At 41.8% G+C, this 18,565-nt stretch overlaps 1 protein-coding gene across 1 annotated transcript in view; it reads left to right on the forward strand.

Moving 5' to 3' along the window:
• Dnah9 (dynein axonemal heavy chain 9) overlaps positions 1–18,565 on the forward strand; it is a 347,292-nt gene that overhangs the window by 24,146 nt on the left and 304,581 nt on the right. Inside the window, exons 5-6 of the mRNA XM_052195119.1 lie at positions 1,169–1,380; positions 3,059–3,292. Of these exons, the coding sequence (XP_052051079.1) occupies positions 1,169–1,380; positions 3,059–3,292 (446 nt within the window). The remainder of the gene's footprint in view (positions 1–1,168; positions 1,381–3,058; positions 3,293–18,565) is intronic.

Genomic DNA, 18,565 nt, shown 5'->3' on the forward strand with positions numbered 1-18,565 from the left:
TACCAGTGTTCCCACGTTCCCCTGTCAGTTACTACAGGATGACTGCGGAAGGCTTCTCCCTCAGAGTGTGGTGGAACAGCTCTGGCTTTGAAAACCAGCAGCATCTTGCCATTTTCAGGCCATACCAGCCCTCCATCCCCTGCGACCTCTCTTTCCTAAGTACTCACTCACAAAAGTTTCTATTAAAGCCTCACTAGAGACACTGAAGTTTATTAAATGAATGATACAGTCCTGGCATTGTGTTGTTCTCCAGGAAGAGTCCATTTTCGCTGCCTCCTGTTCCCAGGAGGACTCATGAAATTACCTTCCAGAGCAGCCACCTTTTGAGGCTGATGTTAAATGTGTTCTAAGTCATAGACTTGAGAGGTGCCTGGTCAGTGTTTGAAGGCACACTCCTGTGGTTTTTACACTTGTCCCATCAGCTGTCTATGTGTCATCTTTGTGATAGCAGCATCAAAGTCATTAGCAAGCATTAATCAAGGTAGAAGTCCTGCTGATGTGGAGCTGCAGACTGAGGCTGCGAGCTAGCTGGTTTTAACCTGACACAAGCCAGTCATCAGAGAGAAAGGAGCCTTAATTGAGAAACTGCCTCTATAAGATTGGACTGTAGGCAAGCCTGTAGGATATTTTCTTAATTTGTGATTGGTTGGGGAGTGCCTGGCCCATTGTGGGCAGGGCCATCCTTGGACTGTTGGTCCTGGGTTCTATAAGAAAGCAAAATGAACAGTCCTCCGTGGCTTCTGTATCAGTTCCTGCCTCCAGGTTCCTGCTGCTTGAGTTCCTGTCCTGACTTCCTCCAACTGTGAACTGTGATATGGAAGCAGAAGCTAAATGAACCCTTTCCTCTCCAAATTGCTTTGGCCATGGCGTTTCATCACTGCAAGGGAAGCCATAACTAAGTCAGCTGGGAAAGCCAGCAAGAAGTCCTGATACAAGAATATTGTCAGAGAATTTCTTAGTTCATCATTCTAAATTTTTCAGAGTGCTCTAGGTTTCAGACTTTCTATAGAGGGGTGGAAGCTTTCTGAACCCATCTTCTGGCTGTCTTCTCAGGTCAGAAAGAAATTGTAGGCTTGACCTTGCCAACTCTTTGCTTTCCAGACATGGGGGCTCCCTGAGGTAGGTGGTACCCCAGCAGGGATAGCTGACCATCTCTGTTGCCTTCCAGCCCTGACAGAGGCCCAGGACATTCATGTACACCTGTTACCACTCCAGCCACACCTAGACATACTGGAAAATACGGAGTTTCCTGAGGTGAAGGGCAGGCTGCGGCCTCTGCTCCATGTGGTATGTCTGATTTGGGCCACCTGCAAGGGGTACTGCTCCCCTGGGAGGCTCACTGTGCTGCTCCAGGAAATCTGCAACCTCCTCATCCAGCAGGTGAGCTGATCAGCGCATCCCAGAAACTTCTCCCCAGGGGCTGGTTGGCACAAAGGCATATGGAGGAGTAAAATGTGCGTTTCCCAGGCACAGAAGTAATTACTGCCCAAAGAATGCTCTCACTTGAATTTTATATTTTCACAAGCCAGAAGTTCATAAAGAGGTTTTCCCTACTGCTAACACTGGGGTAGCCCAGTCATTCCCTACTTTCTGCCTAAGACCTGGGCCAGGGCTGGTAAATCACAACCTCCTCTGTGATCTGTATGAAGGTGTATTATGTCACCAGTGGAACCTAGTAAATAAGACAGAAGCCTCTGAAATCAAGGTATTCTGTTTCTGACTTACCATGTGTGAGCTGTGTGTTCTAACACAAGCCACTTCCTCGCTCTGTGCCTCATTGTCCTGTTCATCATGGTGCGCTGACAAGGAACTGTCTCACAGGGGTTGGTGAGAGGCTTCAGTATAACGGTGACAATGAGGTCTGTGTCCTGCGCATGCTCAAAGTGTTTAGCCATGGGCTTTCAAGATGCACAGATTGTTCCTCTGCTTTTTGTTGCTGATGGTTGTGTTTTGTTTTGTTTTGCTTTTGCTTTTGTTTGATGGTTAAACCCAAGACCCGTATTTTTAAATTTTATTTTGAAACATGAAATGTTTCCCAGCCTAGCTTTAAACTTGCGATCCTTCTGCCTCACCTTCCCAAAGAGATGGGAATATAGTGATGTACTGTCATGCTGGCTTTCCTGCTTCCCTTTGGGGATTCCTGTAGTACTGAGACAGTATAAATCTTAAAGAATGCATCTGTACGTGGAACTAGAAGCCCTGGTTTTGGTGACCTTTCCTCCATATTGACTTCTTTTAGCACCTAAAGACAGTCAACCCTTAGAAAACAATGAGCAAGGTCACAGTAATTGGCATCCTCTGAGCATGTTGAAGCTACAAAATGGCGTTATATTTATAATCCTAGTCAGTCGTCAGGTGAGGAGGCAAGAAGGGTCTTAGAACTTATTACTTATTTAAAGATGTTCGTCAAGGTTCAGGACTTGGCTCACCCAAAGCAACACTCATATCTGGAGTGTTTATCTCACACATCTGCATGTTACTATCACTGCTGATGTGGACTTTTAGCTGAAAGTATAAGGAATCAAAATGGAGCATCAATAAAGAACACGATTAGCTCCCATGCTTTGAAAATCCCAGGGAAGGCTGACTAACATTGTGGTTGGTGACAGGGATTGCCAGTAGCCTAGCTTCCCAGTTCTTGGGTTCAAGTCTCTTAAAGAGAGAGAAATAGACATGGTCCAACTAATTCTTGCATTCAAAGTATTTTGTTGTGGAAGTCTTTAAGCCACAGAAGAGCTTGTTAGGATTAATATCTGCTCAGGTCCAGCTGACCCAGCCAAGTGCCATGGTGCCTCCTGGTTTCTGACCGGACAACCACTTGTCAAATCGCAGTGTGGTTCAAAGACACACTATGACTAAAGGAACAGGTAGATTGTTGGATTTAAACACTGGCCCAAAGTCACCTGTGGAACTGGAAGCTTGGGCAGAAGTTTTCTGTGTTGTACTTGTGAAAAATATTACATGGGCAATTATTTGGTTCTAAGACAGTGTTGACATAGTTATGGGCGATCCTGTAGCTGCCACCATACGTATAGATACTAATTTATTTACCTCCTAGGCCTCTAATTACCTCAGCCCGGAAGACCTCCTGAGAAATGAGGTGGAAGAGAGTCAGAAAAAACTGCAAGTGGTCTCAGATACCTTAAGCTTCTTCAAACAGGCATTTCAGGACAGAAGGGAGAACCTCCACACTTACTTCAAGGAGGATTCTGAAGTCAGAACATGGGATTTCCAAGCGTCTCTGGTCTTTGTGCGACTGGATGGCTTTCTGGGCCGACTGCACATGGTGGAGGTAAGTATATTCATTTACCACAGACTCTAACACAGGACTAAGCACAAAACCTCAAGTGCTTCCTGGTGGCCAGAAAGATTTATTTTGACTCATGGTAACAGAGAATTTTAGTCTGTCATGGAGGCAAAAGTCAGGGAGAAAACAAACTCCATCTGTGACAACAGGAACACATGGCAGTGGCTGTTCACATAGAGATGAAACAGACAGCAGAGTATAAGGCTCGGATTAGTGGTTAAGCCTTGCAGTTTATACTTCAAAGGCCTGACCTAGGCTCTATCTCCTAAACATTCCACAGCTCCCCACACAGCTCCACTACCCGGGGATCAAGCATCCAAACATGAGAACCTGTGGGTAACATTTTAGATTCAAACACAACACCCGTGGTTGACTGAAGGAATCATAGAAAGCTTCAGTAAATAGTTGTCATTTGGATGGACCATTAAGCAGGGGTGATTCTGTAAGAAGTCAGATGCACTTATCATAGGCAGGTAGGAAGAGAGCCCCAGAAATCACTCTGAGAACTCTGCTTGTTCCTAACACGCTCAGACTGGAAAGCCCAGTGTGCAAAACTGAACGAGAACAGGTCTACATACGGCCGCCTGTGCTCACAGAACAGTCGCTTTGAACTTGCCTCCCACCCCTAGACTGCCCAGTGGCTCAGAAGTCCTAACCCTGGTGAATCCCTGGGGCAAAGAAACACATGTCATTCCTAATTGTCTCTGCCCCCAAATAGTTAAACATTAATATGAATTTTAGTTTAAGTGCTAAAGAGAAAAGACACGAGACTTTTTGTTTTTAAATTTTTAAGTTTAGTGTCTCACAGCTATGGGCTAACTTATTGCATTTTGATTTTTAAAAAAAAAATATTTTTAGCACTTTATTTCTCTTTCCTCCTTCCTGTCACTTCCAGCTCCTTTTTTGAACTCCTCCCTTATACCCCAACTCTCAACTAGATAGCATATTTTTATTCTTATTGTTACGGGTGCATGCCTGCACCATGCTGAGACTGTTTTTGGTCATTTGTGTCTTTAATGACTGCATTGCATTTGACAACTAATCAGGAGGCTTATTCCTAGGAGAAGCTAATTCTTCTTTTTCCAGAAGTCATTAGTTGCCTACAACCCTTTGCCTAGTTGTGGACCCAATAAAACATTCTCATGCTTCCATGTTAACATATCCACTGATGTCACCATTGTTTGGGGCTTTTTAATGCAATCACTTCTAGCAGAGACATTTCACAGCATACTTCTGGCTCTTACAATCTTTCCAGCCTTTCTTTCCACATCTTTTCCTAGTAGGAGATGTAAGGTAGATGTATCCACTAGGGATGAGCTCCCTACAATTCATTTGTCTCTGTATTATATCCAGTTATACTTTTTTGTGATGGTCTCTATTTGATGTAAAGAAAGGCTTCTTGCTAAGGGTTGGAAACTACACTTATCCAGGAAAGTGTAGTTTGATGAAACCTGATTGAGTTTTTCTAGAAAGGATAAAGGTCAAAATAAGAAATACATAGTTAGGAATAACTTGAAGACATCAGCATTGAGTTCAATATTAGGCCAATAGCTGAGGGAACAGAGAAGACTATTGGACTTAATGCTTCTAGCTATTAGTAGCAGAGATTTGTGGTCAAGAGAGCTGTGTTGTAGAAATTCTGTAATGATCCTAACAAACCATTAGATGACAAAGATAAAATAACAATAGACTAAATCTATTCATGTCAATTTTTTAAAATGCATATTAAAAAATCTAGGCACTGAGCTAAGAGCTGGCACCCAAAGATCAATAGACTGTAGTTTCTCCTAAAGAACTGCGTGGACATATACTCATGGTACAGGAGCAGAGAGATAAATTAGCACAGAACATTTAGGGTAGAAAGAATTGGTAAACTTTGCTGGGGTGAATTGAATGTCATAATAAAAGTACATGTGGATTATTGGGAGCAAGAGAGGGGGCTAACCCAGGAGAACTTTGAAAAAAGCAAAAAACGCAAGAGGAAATCAATTTTGAACTGGAAAAGGAGTTCACTGGGAAAAAGGCATAAAGACATAAAATATATGAGAGAAAGCCGGAAGCGAGATTGTATGAAAGGCGTATCTTAAACCCTTTCTCAGAATCAGGAGAGGATTAATAATTGACACATAGCATCCTCCTAAATGCCTCCTTTTCTCTGGACTGTTTCCAGCGCAGCTCTTGCTGCTCAACCCCTGTCCCTTTCCCCTCTGTTCATTATTCTTTCATCCCCTCATCAACTCCTCTCTGCTGTGTAGCCAAGGTGATAGACACCCTGGCCTCTGGGCTGACCAGAAAGGAATAATTACCTCTGGAGCACTGCAGCAGTCATGTTTGCCAGCTCTCGAGCCTCAAAACAAGCTTCCGGTGACTGTTTCAGAGGGGGCTTCAGTCCTGTACATACATGCTAATAGTATATCCTTCATAACATAAGGGCAGCTAATATACATGGGGTATCAATAAATATCAGCATAGCTGGCTACAGCCCTCTGAGAATCATTATCTCATAGTATCCCCTTGTCACGATTCTTTTTCTGAATCAGGCTCAGATACATACAAAGGAGTTACCCTGGCTCGACTGGAGAGAGCTTGATGCCCCCTGCTCTCTGTCCCTCTACCACTGTCCTTCCTAAGTTGTCTGTCATGTGTGCTGGGCTACTTACTCCTTTGCTTCTGGGCTCAGTGCCTCTATTTCTTACTTTTTATCTTCCCAATGTTGGCTCAGATTCATACACCTTGCCCTTTTCTGTATTCTTCCTCCCCCATCTCTTCTCTCCGCAGCTCAGTGCAGCAGGACGGGGGACAATCGATTCTCTTCTGGCATATTTCATGTAGCCCTTTAGTTAACATTCTGAGTATCGCAGGGATCAATGCCTGTTTCAAATGGGATTAATCTGCTTCTCTCCAGCAAGAATTAGCATGGACTTAACCTTCTTCATCTTCTATTCTAATATAATATACGACCACCATGGTGTTGGCACCTGTGATTAATAAATAGAAGCAAGATAAATAGAATGGCATTGGTGCCCTTCGCTCTCCTCTGTTCATGCTGAGGGTCAGGTTGCCAGAGGCTGGCTTCTAAACCCACACGGCTCCAAGTCTCCTGTCCTCTCATCCGTGATGCTCTTTACCCTTTTGCTTATTTTGCACAAGAGAGTTTTGTTGCACAGGTCCATGCTTCCCTTCTGGGTGCTTGTTGAAGGAAGGCGGGAGGCAGGCAGAGTGAGGTTGCGTGGGTGTGTAATGGTGAACAGTGTGCGGTCTGTGCAGCAGCAGCTTCCCAGGACAGCAGGACACCAACTTTCTCATCCTCATGCTCCGACTCCATGACCTAATCCTTGCCATGGAAACTGAAGACTACAGAGAGAAATGAGCCACGCAGGAACTTGCTTCATGTTAGAGCATGGGTCATGGCTGTCCTCAGAAAAGCTAATCATCAATACCCATCTTTAATAAACAGTTCAATCGGTACATCATTTATTTTTACTTTTACATTTACCACTCAGTCACCCAGTGCAGAATGCTGAGCAGGGATTTGTTTGCAGGAGAGTGTAATCTTCTCACTAAAGTTCTGTATGCTCCAGGGTGCCATAAATGTCTCCTTCCCTCACTCCCTTCCCCTTTCTTTTCCTCCTTCTCCATCCTTCCTTCCCTCCTTGCCTTTGCATTTGGCTGAACCTGGCTTTGTGGTGTCATTTCTGCCCTTCCATGCTGTTTTCTATTTTGTGTACCCTGCTTTTAACCATATAGTTTCTAGATCTTTGTAACTAAGTAGCTCACTCACATAGTTCTAGTCCCCTTTCCAAGGAGGGGCTTTATTTGACTTTATGGCTTCACATTAGGCAACAGTTAGCCTTCCTAATACCATGATCCTTTAAGACAGTTCACCATGTTGTGGTGACCCAAAACTATAAAATTATTTCCATTGCTACTTCATAACTGCAATGTTGTGAATCATAATGTAAATAACTACGTTTTCCCATGGTCTTAGGCAACCCCTGTGAAAGGCTCGTCTGACCCCCAAAGGGGTTGCAACCACATGTTCAGAACCATTGACTTAAGGGGAAAACCAAAGTATTCTAGATCTTTGCAGTTTGAACAGTCAAGGAACTGAAGCAAAGCCATTTCTTCATGCCTCTGGGCTCTTTGACTCGCCCCACTCCCAAGCAGTGTACTCCAGTGCAAGCACACACGCATGCTTGCAGCTCACTTATTTTGCCCCAATATTGTGGAATCTGAATATCCTTGTTTATGTTTCTGCCTGCAGCCTCTTCCCTGCAAATGATGTGGGGAGCGGCTTAGAGGGAGCCCTCATTTCTTTCATTATAAAATTGCTGTGATTCAGTTGGAGACAAAATGATTTCCTGCTGGGGCTTTATGCGGAGTGATTAGCAGGGAGAGAGGTAATAAGCTGACCTGATACACACCACATTTCCTTGTGGTCCCCCTGCCATCTCCAGCCAGGCTGCCCAACCTCTTTTTCATTCCTGGCCTAATTGGGCTGGCTCCCTTTTCAGTCCAGCTTGAACACATGGTCACGTGTGAGACCATTAGCTGCATAAGGTTGGTAGCAGTCGAAAGGTAAAGAAAACGGTCTTTTTTCAAATGACCTTTAGAGATTTTCATCTCTGAGTATCTGCTTTGTGCTCTACCTTAATGAATTCCGAAGACATTTCTTTTAAGACTGGCGGCGTGACCTCTCCTTCGGGAACAGAGTAGCCGTTGGTGAAGATTGCCATTACCTCTAGTTTTGATTCTCCATCTCATGGGCCAGAGCACAAATTGAACCCCATCTTTCCACCTGCCACCACCATTAAATGTTGCATCATTTTTCATAACAATAGGTCCCAGTCAGCCCAATAAGTCTTCTGGGACCCTTGGTGCTTTGTGATATCTGCCTACAAGGGAGGAGCAGCATCTCCTAGAGAAGCCTTTACTTACCCAGTGTCTAATAACATCAGGATGGCATTGGGATGGTCACAATTAATTATAATGCTGACACTTTGCTGACATCCAATATTGCTCCCCCCCCCTGCAGAACCACATGATATGTTAAATATCACAGTCCCCAATCCCATTGGATATTAAATATCACTGTTCCCATCTACACATTAGGCAAATGAACCTTAGAATCTCATGTCTTGCTCCAAGCTACAAAGCCAGCAAAGAGCAGGACCAGGGTTGTAGGAACAAACATGAATGTCACAGTTTTTCTATGATGTGCATCCTAGCTCCAAGGCGCCTATGCACATCCTGTACACAGCACAATGCATTTCATGGTTTTACTACTGGGATTAATAACCACTGACATTTGAAAAATATTTAACCCTATTGGCTTAAGTTTGCCTTTTATCTGTCACAGAGGACTTTTCAATGGGCTGTGAAAAAAGCTTATGTATAAATTAAGAAACCATGATGTATTGTGGTTAGTGTACAAAGTCTGCGTCTGCAGCTACAGAGATCGTTTCTACAGCACTATCCACTGTGGATTGTACCAGAATCTTCCCAGGGGTAAAGAGCTCACTGCCTGCCTAAGCAACCCAGCCTATTTGGACTCTCTGAAAACTACATGCTTACTTGTTGACTTTCCAGGAACTGCTCACTTTTTGTAGATTAAGATGATTGCACATCAGCAGTTAACTGACTTCAACCTACCTGGTCTGTTCCTGCGCTCGTTTGGTCCTTCACCTCTTTCCTCAAAGTAGGACCACAAAAGTATCTGCTTTGCATTTGCCCAAGACCCTTTCAACACCAAGCTGTCCTGCCTTTGCTTTCTCTGCCCGCCTTTCTTCATTCTCATGAAGTGCTCAGCAGTCCTGCTTGCTAAGTGTTCTGTCACTTTGTCACTTTCTGCTGGATGTGCAGTAGCTAAGTCAAAGCAGAAAGAACATGACTTCACTCACCAAATACTGATTCAGCGTTGAGCATCTTCTCAGGCCCAGTGGAATCTGGGAGACCTTTGGAATATTTGTAAACTCCTGGGAAAGATGGGTAGAAAAATAAAACAATATAATGTTAAATATTATCATGCCTGGGTACAGTAAGATCTCAGGAAAAAATTTCAAACAAAAAAAGGAGAGGGGTGGTGCTGAGGGACGGAAAGGGGGAGCCCTTCTGATAGGAGTTGAAGGACAGTACCCCCAAACCTTCCCATGAGCCCCAAATAAATGCTTCATCCACTCTACATTTAAGTTAGATAAAACATTATAAATATCTGTCATTCCTAATAACAAGATACCCCAGTGGGAGATTACACCTAGCTTTAGGGAAACGGTGTTCTCTTTTATGTCTGGGGACCTCTCTATATGGCAGTGAGAGCAACAGAGGCTGACAGGATAGCCTGTTGTAATGTCTCTAGTCCTTGCAGTGAAAGTGTGGCTCTTGTTTTTAAATCATTTTATTTGTTTACATTTCAAATGATATCTCCCTTCCCAGTTACCCCTCCACAAACTCCCCATCCAATCCTCCTTGTATCCCCTCCCCTTTGCCTCTATGAGGGTGCTCCTTCACCCACTTTCCCACTTCCCCACTTCCCACCTTACTGCTCTAGCATCCCCTTACTCTGGGGCATTGTGCCTCCACAAGACCAAGGGCCTCCCCCTCCCACTGATATCAGATAAGGCAATCCTTTGCTACATATGTATCTAGAGCCATGGCTCCCTCCATGTGTACTCTTTGTAGGTGGTTTCAACCCTAGGAGGTCTGAGTGGTCCAGTTAGTTGATATTGTTCTTTGTATGGGGTTGCAATTCCCTTCAGCTCCTTCAGTCCTTCCTCTAGCTTTTCCAATGTAGTCCCCAAGGTCAGTCCAATGGTTGGCTATGAGTACCTGAATCTGTATTGGTCAGGTGCTGGTAGAACCTCTCAGGGAACAGCCATTCCAGGTTCCTGCTGGCAAGCACTTCTTGGCATCAGCAATAGTGTGGAAGTTTGATATTTTAAGACAGAGAAAGAACTTTGGAAAAAATCACTAACTAGACTTTCTCTGAAAATTCAGTAATTAACTACCACTCTGATCCCCATGATCCCCTGCTTAGATTGTCAATAGAATGCCTCCCAACAACAACCTAGGAGCTTGCTTCAGGGCTTTCTGAGGAATAAAAAAGTAAAATGAAATTATTATCTCATTTTCTGCTATAACCAAATATATCAAGATGCATTTGTCTTTTTTAAATGGCTTAAGAGGATTTCCCAACAAATTGAAATTGACATCCACACAATTGTAAAAAATGCCTACTGAGGAATTATTCCAAGGCACAAATATTTTTCTCCTGTAAAACGAAGCAACTAGTAAGAGATATGAATTACCATGGAGTCATTTTCATTTCAATAGGATCCATTTGTTTTCTTCTAAGCATATAAAGTTGAACAGTGTTGTTTCTTTGAGTCAAAGTCTCTCTATATAGTCCAGGCTGGCCTGGAAATCATGGTTCTCTTCAGCCTCTCTAGTAATAGTGTTACACATGTGTTAGGATTCCCAGCCAGTATCTTATGATTATTTGAACTGTGCAAGTTTGAGACATAGTTGTGATCATGTGTCATGTGTATATAGCATGATGGTCAAAGCACAGTAGTTAACATGGTCATAAACATGTAAGCACTGGAGATGTTATGGAGTACATTGTGATATTTCAATGCATTGTGCAATATCAAGTCAGTGTGATCAACATTTTGACATTCCCATTGCTCTGTGGAGCTTTTGGTTTCCTCCTTTCTGTTCTTTATCATATGTGTTATGATGAACTGCCAGTCTCCACCAATATGTGGGAGTACTAGACCTTACTCCTGTCTGATTGTGTTTGTCCCCATTATCAAACTTCCACACTACCCTTGCTGTGATCCTCTCTGTCTCTGGGATTCACCACTGCACTACTGGGTTGCATGGTTTTAAGCATCCACATGTGATAGAACATGACTTATTTTCCTCCTACATCTGACTTATTTCCCCTCATTTATGTCCTACAATTCTATAGACGTTGGTATATATAATAGAGTGTCATTATTTATTTATTTTCTTTAATATTTTTATTTTCTATATTCCTTGTTTATGTTCCAAATGATTTCCCCTTTCCCGGATCCCCCCTCCCCATATGTCCCATAAACCTTCTCTCCATCCCTTCTCCAATCACCTCCCTCCTTTTTCTCTGTCCTTATATTCCCTTCCCATGCTAGATCAATCCTTTCCAGGATCAGGACCCTCTCCATACTTCTTCATGGGAGTCATTTGTTATGCAATTTGTGCCTTGGGTATTCAGAGCTTCTGGGTTAATTAATATCCACTTATCAGAGATTGTATTCCATGTGTATTCATTTGTGATTGGGTTACCTCACTTAGGATGGTATTTTCCAGATCAAACCATTTGCCTAAAAATTTTTTGAATTCATTGTTTCTAATTGCTGAGTAGTATTCCATTGTGTAAATATACCACATTTTCTGTATCCATTCCTCCTTTGAGGGGCATCTAGGTTCTTTCCAGCTTCTGGCTATTATAAATAAGGCTGCTATGAACATAATGGAGCATGTGTCTTTATTGCATGCCGGGGAATCCTTTGGGTTTCTGAGGAACCTCCAGACTGATTTCCACAGTGGTTGTACCATCTTACAGCCCCACCAGCAGTGGAGAAGTGTTCCTCTTTCTCCACATCATCGCCAACACGTGCTGTCTCCTGAGTTTTTGATCTTAGCCATTCTGACTGGTGTAAGGTGAAATCTCAGGGTTGTTTTGATCTGCGTTTCCCTAATGATTAATGATGTTGAGCACTTTTTTTTTTTGGTTTTTTTTTATTCGATATATTTTGATTTACATTTCAAATGATTTCCCCTTTTCTAGCCCCCCACTCCCCGAAAGTCCCGCAAGCCCCCTTCACTCCCCCTGCCCTCGCACCACCCCTTCCTACTTCCCCGTTCTGGTTTTGCTGAATACTGCTTCACTGAGTCTTTCCGGAACAAGGGGCCACTCTTCCTTTCTTCTTGTACCTCATTTGATGTGTGGATTATGTTTTGGGTATTCCATTTTTCTAGGTTAATATCCACTTATTAGTGAGTGCATACCATGATTCACCTTTTGAGTCTGGGTTACCTCACTTAGTATGATTTTCTCTAGCTCCATCCATTTGCCTAAGAATTTCATGAATTCATTGTTTCTAATGGCTGAATAGTACTCCATTGTGTATATATACATTTTTTGCATCCACTCTTCTGTTGAGGGATACCTGGGTTCTTTCCAGCATCTGGCAATTATAAATAGGGCTGCTATGAACATAGTAGAGCATGTATCCTTATTACATGGTGGGGAATTCTCTGGGTATATGCCCAGGAGTGGTATAGCAGGATCTTCTGGAAGTGAGGTGCCCAGTTTTCGGAGGAACCGCCAGACTGATTTCCAGAGTGGTTGTACCAATTTGCAACCCCACCAGCAGTGGAGGAGTGTTCCTCTTTCTCCACACCCTCTCCAACACCTGCTGTCTCCTGAATTTTTAATCTTAGCCATTCTGACTGGTGTAAGGTGAAATCTCAGGGTTATTTTGATTTGCATTTCCCTAATGACTAATGAAGTTGAGCATTTTTTAAGATGCTTCTCCGCCATGCAAAGTTCTTCAGGTGAGAATTCTTTGTTTAACTCTGTACCCCATTTTTTAATAGGGTTGTTTGGTTTTCTGGAGTCTAACTTCTTGAGTTCTTTATATATATTGGATATTAGCCCTCTATCTGATGTAGGATTAGTGAAGATCTTTTTCCAATTTGTTGGTTGCTGATTTGTCCTCTTGATTGTGTCCTTTGCCTTACAGAAACTTTGTAATTTTATGAGGTCCGATTTGTCAATTCTTGCTCTTAGAGCATACGCTATTGGTGTTCTGTTCAGAAACTTTCTCTCTATACCGATCTCCTCAAGGGTCTTCCCCAGTTTCTTTTCAATTAGCTTCAGAGTGTCTGGCTTTATGTGGAGGTCCTTGATCCATTTGGATTTGAGCTTAGTACAAGGAGACAAGGATGGATCAATTCGCATTCTTCTGCATGCTGACCTCCAATTGAACCAGCACCATTTGTTGAAAAGGCTATCTTTTTTCCATTGGATGTTTTCAGCCTCTTTGTTGAGGATCAAATGGCCATAGGTGTGTGGGTTCATTTCTGGATCTTCAATCCTGTTCCATTGATCCTCCTGCCTGTCACTGTACCAATACCATGCAGATTTTAACACTATTGCTCTGTAGTATTGCTTGAGGTCAGGGATACTGATTCCCCCAGAATTTCTTTTCTTGCTGAGAATAGTTTTAGCTATCCTGGGTTTTTTATTATTCCAGATGAATTTGATAATTGCTCTTTCTAACTCTGTGAAGAATTGAGTTGAGATTTTGATGGGTATTGCATTGAATCTGTATATTGCTTTTGGCAAAATGGCCATTTTAACTATATTGATCCTACCGATCCATGAGCATGGGAGGTTTTCCCATTTTTTGAGGTCTTCTTCCATTTCCTTCTTCAGAGTCTTGAAGTTCTTGTCATACAGATCTTTCACATGTTTGGTAAGAGTCACCCCAAGATACTTTATACTGTTTGTGGCTATTGTGAAGGGGGTCATTTCCCTAATTTCTTTCTCAGCCTGCTTATCCTTTGAGTATAGGAAGGCCACTCATTTGCTTGAGTTGATTTTATAACCTGCCACTTTGCTGAAGTTGTTTACCAGCTGTAGGAGTTCTCTAGTGGAGTTTTTTGGGTCACTTAGGTAGACTATCATGTCATCTGCAAATAATGATAGTTTGACTTCTTCCTTTCCAATTTGTATCCCTTTGACCTCCTTATGTTGTCGAATTGCCCAAGCTAGTACCTCAAGTACAATATTGAAAAGATAAGGAGAAAGGGAGCAGCCCTGTCTAGTCCCTGATTTTAGTGGGATTGCTTCAAGTTTCTCTCCATTTAGTTTGATGCTGGCTACCGGTTTGCTGTATATTGCTTTTACTATGTTTAGGTATGGGCCTTGAATTCCTGTTCTTTCCAAGACTTTAAGCATGAAAGGATGCTGAATTTTGTCAAATGCTTTTTCAGCATCCAATGAAATGACCATGTGGTTTTTTTTCTTTGAGTTTGTTTATGTAGTGGATTGCATTGTTGGATTTCCGTATATTGAACCAACCCTGCATTCCCGGGATAAAGCCTACTTGATCATGGTGGATGATCGTTTTGATGTGTTCTTGGATTCGATTGGCAAGAATTTTATTGAGTATTTTTGCATCAATGTTCATAAGGGAAATTGGTCTGAAGTTCTCTTTCTTTGTTGGATCTTTGTGTGGTTTTGGTATCAGCGTAATTGTGGCTTCGTAGAAGGAATTGGGTAGTGTTCCTTCTGTTTCTATTTTGTGGAATAATTTGAAGAGTATTGGTGTTAACTCTTCTTTGAAGGTCTGATAGAATTCTGCACTGAAACCATCTGGTCCTGTGCTTTTTTTGGTTGGAAGACTTTCTATGACTCCTTCTATTTCTTTAGGCATTATGGGACTGTTTAGATGATCTATTTGGTCCGGATTTAATTTTGGTATTTGGTATCTGTCAAGGAAATTGTCCATTTCCTCCAGATTCACCAGTTGTGTTGAGTTCATGCTCTTGTAGTAGGATCTGATGATTTTTTGGATTTCCTCAGTTTCCGTTCTTATATATCCCTTTTCATTTCTATGTTTGTTAATTTGGATACTTTCTCTGTGCCCTTTGGTCAGTCTGGCTAAGGGTTTATCTATCTTGTTGATTTTCTGTTGAGTACTTCTTAAGGTGCCTCTCGGCCATCCCAATTTCTTCAGGTGAAAATTCTTTGTTTAGATCTGTACCCCATTTTTAATAGGGTTATTTGGTTCCCTGGGGTTTACCTTCTTGAGTTCTTTGTATATATTGGATATTAGCCCTCTATCAGATGTGGGGTTGGTGAATATCCTTTCCCAATTTGATGGTTGCCGTTTTGTCCTTTTAACAGTGTCCTTTGCCTTACAGAGACTTTGTAATTTTATGAGGTCCCATTTGTCAATTCTTGATCTTAAAGCATAAGTTATTGGTGATCTGTTCAGGAACTTTTCCCCTGTGCCCATGTCCTCAAGGGTCTTCCCCAGTTTCTTTTTTATTAGTTTCAGTGTGCCTGGTTTTACATGGAGGTCCTTGATCCACTTGGAGTGAAGTTTAGTACATAGAGATAAGAATGGATCAATTCTCAATCTTCTGCTTGCTGACCTCCAGTTGATCCAGCACCATTTGTTGAAAAGGCTATCTTTTTTCCACTGGATGTTTTTGGCTCCTTTGTCGAATATCAAGTGACCATAGGTGTGTGGATTCATTTCTGGATCTTCAATTCTATTCCATTGGTCCACTTGTCTGTCACTGTGCCAATACCATGCAGTTTTTAACACTATTGCTCTGTAGTATTTCTTGAAGTCTGGGATACTGATTCCCCCAGAATTTCTTTTGTTGTTGAGAATAGTTTTAGCTATCCTGGGTTTCTTGTTATTCCAGATGAATTTGAGAATTGCTCTTTCTAACTCTGTGAAGAATTGAGTTGGGATTTTGATGGGGATTGCATTGAATCTGTAGATCTGTTTTGGCAAGATGGCCATTTTAACTATATTAATCCTGCCAATCCACGAGCATGGCAGATTTTTCCATTTTCTGAGGTCTTCTTCGATTTCCTTCTTCAGAGACCTGAAGTTCTTGTCATATAGATCTTTCACTTGTTTGGTTAGAGTCACACCAAGATACTTTATATTGTTTGTGGCTATTTTGAAGGGTGTCGTTTCTCTAACTTCTTTCTCAGCCTGCTTATCCTTTGAGTATAGGAAGGCAACTGATTTGATTGAGTTGATTTTATAGCCAGCCACTTTGCTGAAGTTGTTTATCAGCTGTAGGAGTTCTCTGGTGGATGATTTTGGGTCACTTAAGTAGACTATCATGTCATCTGCAAATAGTGATAATTTGACTTCTTCCTTTCCAATTTGTATCCCCTTGACCTCTTATGTTGTCTAATTGCTCTAGCTAGAACTTCAAGTACTATATTGAAAAGATATGGAGAGAGAGGACAGCCTTGTCTAGTCCCTGATTTTAGTGAGATTGCTTCAAGTTTCTCTCCATTTAGTTTGATGTTGGCTACTAGTTTGCTGTGTGTTGCTTTAACGATGTTTAGGTATGGACCTTGAATTCCTGTTCTTTCCAATACTTTTAGCATGAAAGGATGCTGGATTTTGTCAAATGCTTTTTCTGCATCTAATTAGATGATCATATGATTTTTTTCTTTGAGTTTGTTTATGTAGTGGATAGCATTGATGGATTTCCTTATATTGAACCATCCCTGCATCCCTGGGATGATCATGGCCTACTTGATCATGGTGGATGATCGTTTTGATGTGTTCTTGGATTCGGTTGGCAAGAATTTTATTAAGTATTTTTGCATCAATATTCATAAGAGAAATTGGCCTGAAGTTCTCTTTCTTTGTTGGATCTTTTTGTGGTTTTGGTATCAGCGTAATTGTGGCTTCATAGAATGAGTTGCGTAGAGTTCCTTCTGTTTCTATTTTGTGGAATAGTTTGAAGAGTATTGGTGTTAGGTCTTCTATGAAGGTCTGATAGAATTCTGCACTGAAGCCATCTGGTCCCGTGCTTTTTTTGGTTGGGAGACTTTCTATGACCCTTTTTATTTCTTCAGGTGTTATGGGAGAGTGTCATTATTTATAATGAATGTCACTTATTCACCAACTGATAGCCATGAAGGTCATTCTACATTATGTCAATTATGAATAGTGAGTGCAGCAACAAATATGGGCATGCTGGTGCCTCTTTAATATGCTGAAATCATTTCCTTCAGATACTTATGTGGAAGGTAATGGGAGGCAGTCCTATGGTAGATCCATCTCCAGTTGGATTGACCCTCCATACTGTTCTCTTTTGTTGGCTTATTAAACTCTACATTCGTTAGCTTGAGTCTTTTGGATTCCAGCCATCCTAGCTTTGGTTATCTATCTCATTGTGATTTTAAGTTAAGTTTACTTAACAGCTGGTAAAGGTAAACATTTTTTTATGAATTTGAAAGCCTCCTGATTTTCTTTTTAAAAAAAGAACCCAAAAGGTAAATATAAACTTTTAATGAGTAATGATCACACAAACTATACCATCCCAACAAGCACCACAGGCCAAGAATAAAGCATTGCCAAGAGACAGATGCCATTCTGTATTCTTCCATGAGTCAAACTCTCTTCCTCTTCAGGTAAAAGCATTAGACTGGCTTTGTGGACTTGGGTTGTATATGCTATCTCCACTCCTTTAGTGATTTTGAAACCCCCCCCCCCAAAAAAAAACTGCATGAACATTCACTTACCAAATGCTTTACATAGTATTACAATCTGGGCTGACAGATTGATTCTTTCAGCACATAAAAGATATCATTTTTTTAATTCTACTGCATCATGTGTAGCCTCTATAGGTAACCCTGAGACATTACTGGCCAGTTTAACCCTTGCTTCATTTTTCATCCAATTTCTTTTTGCAGGGAGTGTCAAATTTGTGTCCTTTACCCAATGTGTAATTGGATTATTGGGCTTTTGGTTACCAAGTTCCTTATATACTCTGGGTATTCATTTTCCATCAGGAAATCACTTATAAATACTTTGTGGGTCCATAGCTGCCCCCTTGCTGTGTTTCCTCACTCTGTAGATTACTTCCTTTGCTGTGCATAAGCCCTGCAATCTCTTCATCACTACTGATCTGCTCTCACTTCTGTACCCTCTACATGGGACATTTTATTCAAAAAGCCATATCCTATATTGATATCTTCAAGTGTTTTCTTCTAGTATTTTCTCACCCTTCTTCTCTTCCATCCTTCTTCACAGGCTTTCTCCATTTTCTAGTATCAAACATAGAACTGAACGCTTTGCTATGCTAGAGAGGTGTGCTCTCTCTAACATAAATCCTAATATTTTAGAGTAGGGATTCCCTAACATGCATGCACATGCACACAGACATATGTGTGCATGTGAGGAGGCGGGAGCTCTGATGATCCTGTCACTTCCTTGCTTCTGTCTCTGTCCTCCCTGCCTTTTCTGTTGATCATACCTCAGCATGGCTGAATGAATCAACCTCTGAGTGATAGCCAGAGACTGTATGGCTGACTTCCTGGTAGTGTGAGGAGTTGGTGACTCCTCCTCACTGCTGTGCCTCTGTCACTCCTTTTGGACCTCATGTAAGTAGCAGCAGTGGCCAAAACTGTTTACAAAATGATAGTAATAACCTCTCTCTCTC

This window comes from Apodemus sylvaticus, chromosome 10, assembly GCF_947179515.1.
Source record: "Apodemus sylvaticus chromosome 10, mApoSyl1.1, whole genome shotgun sequence".
Classification (NCBI taxonomy): domain Eukaryota; kingdom Metazoa; phylum Chordata; class Mammalia; order Rodentia; family Muridae; genus Apodemus; species Apodemus sylvaticus.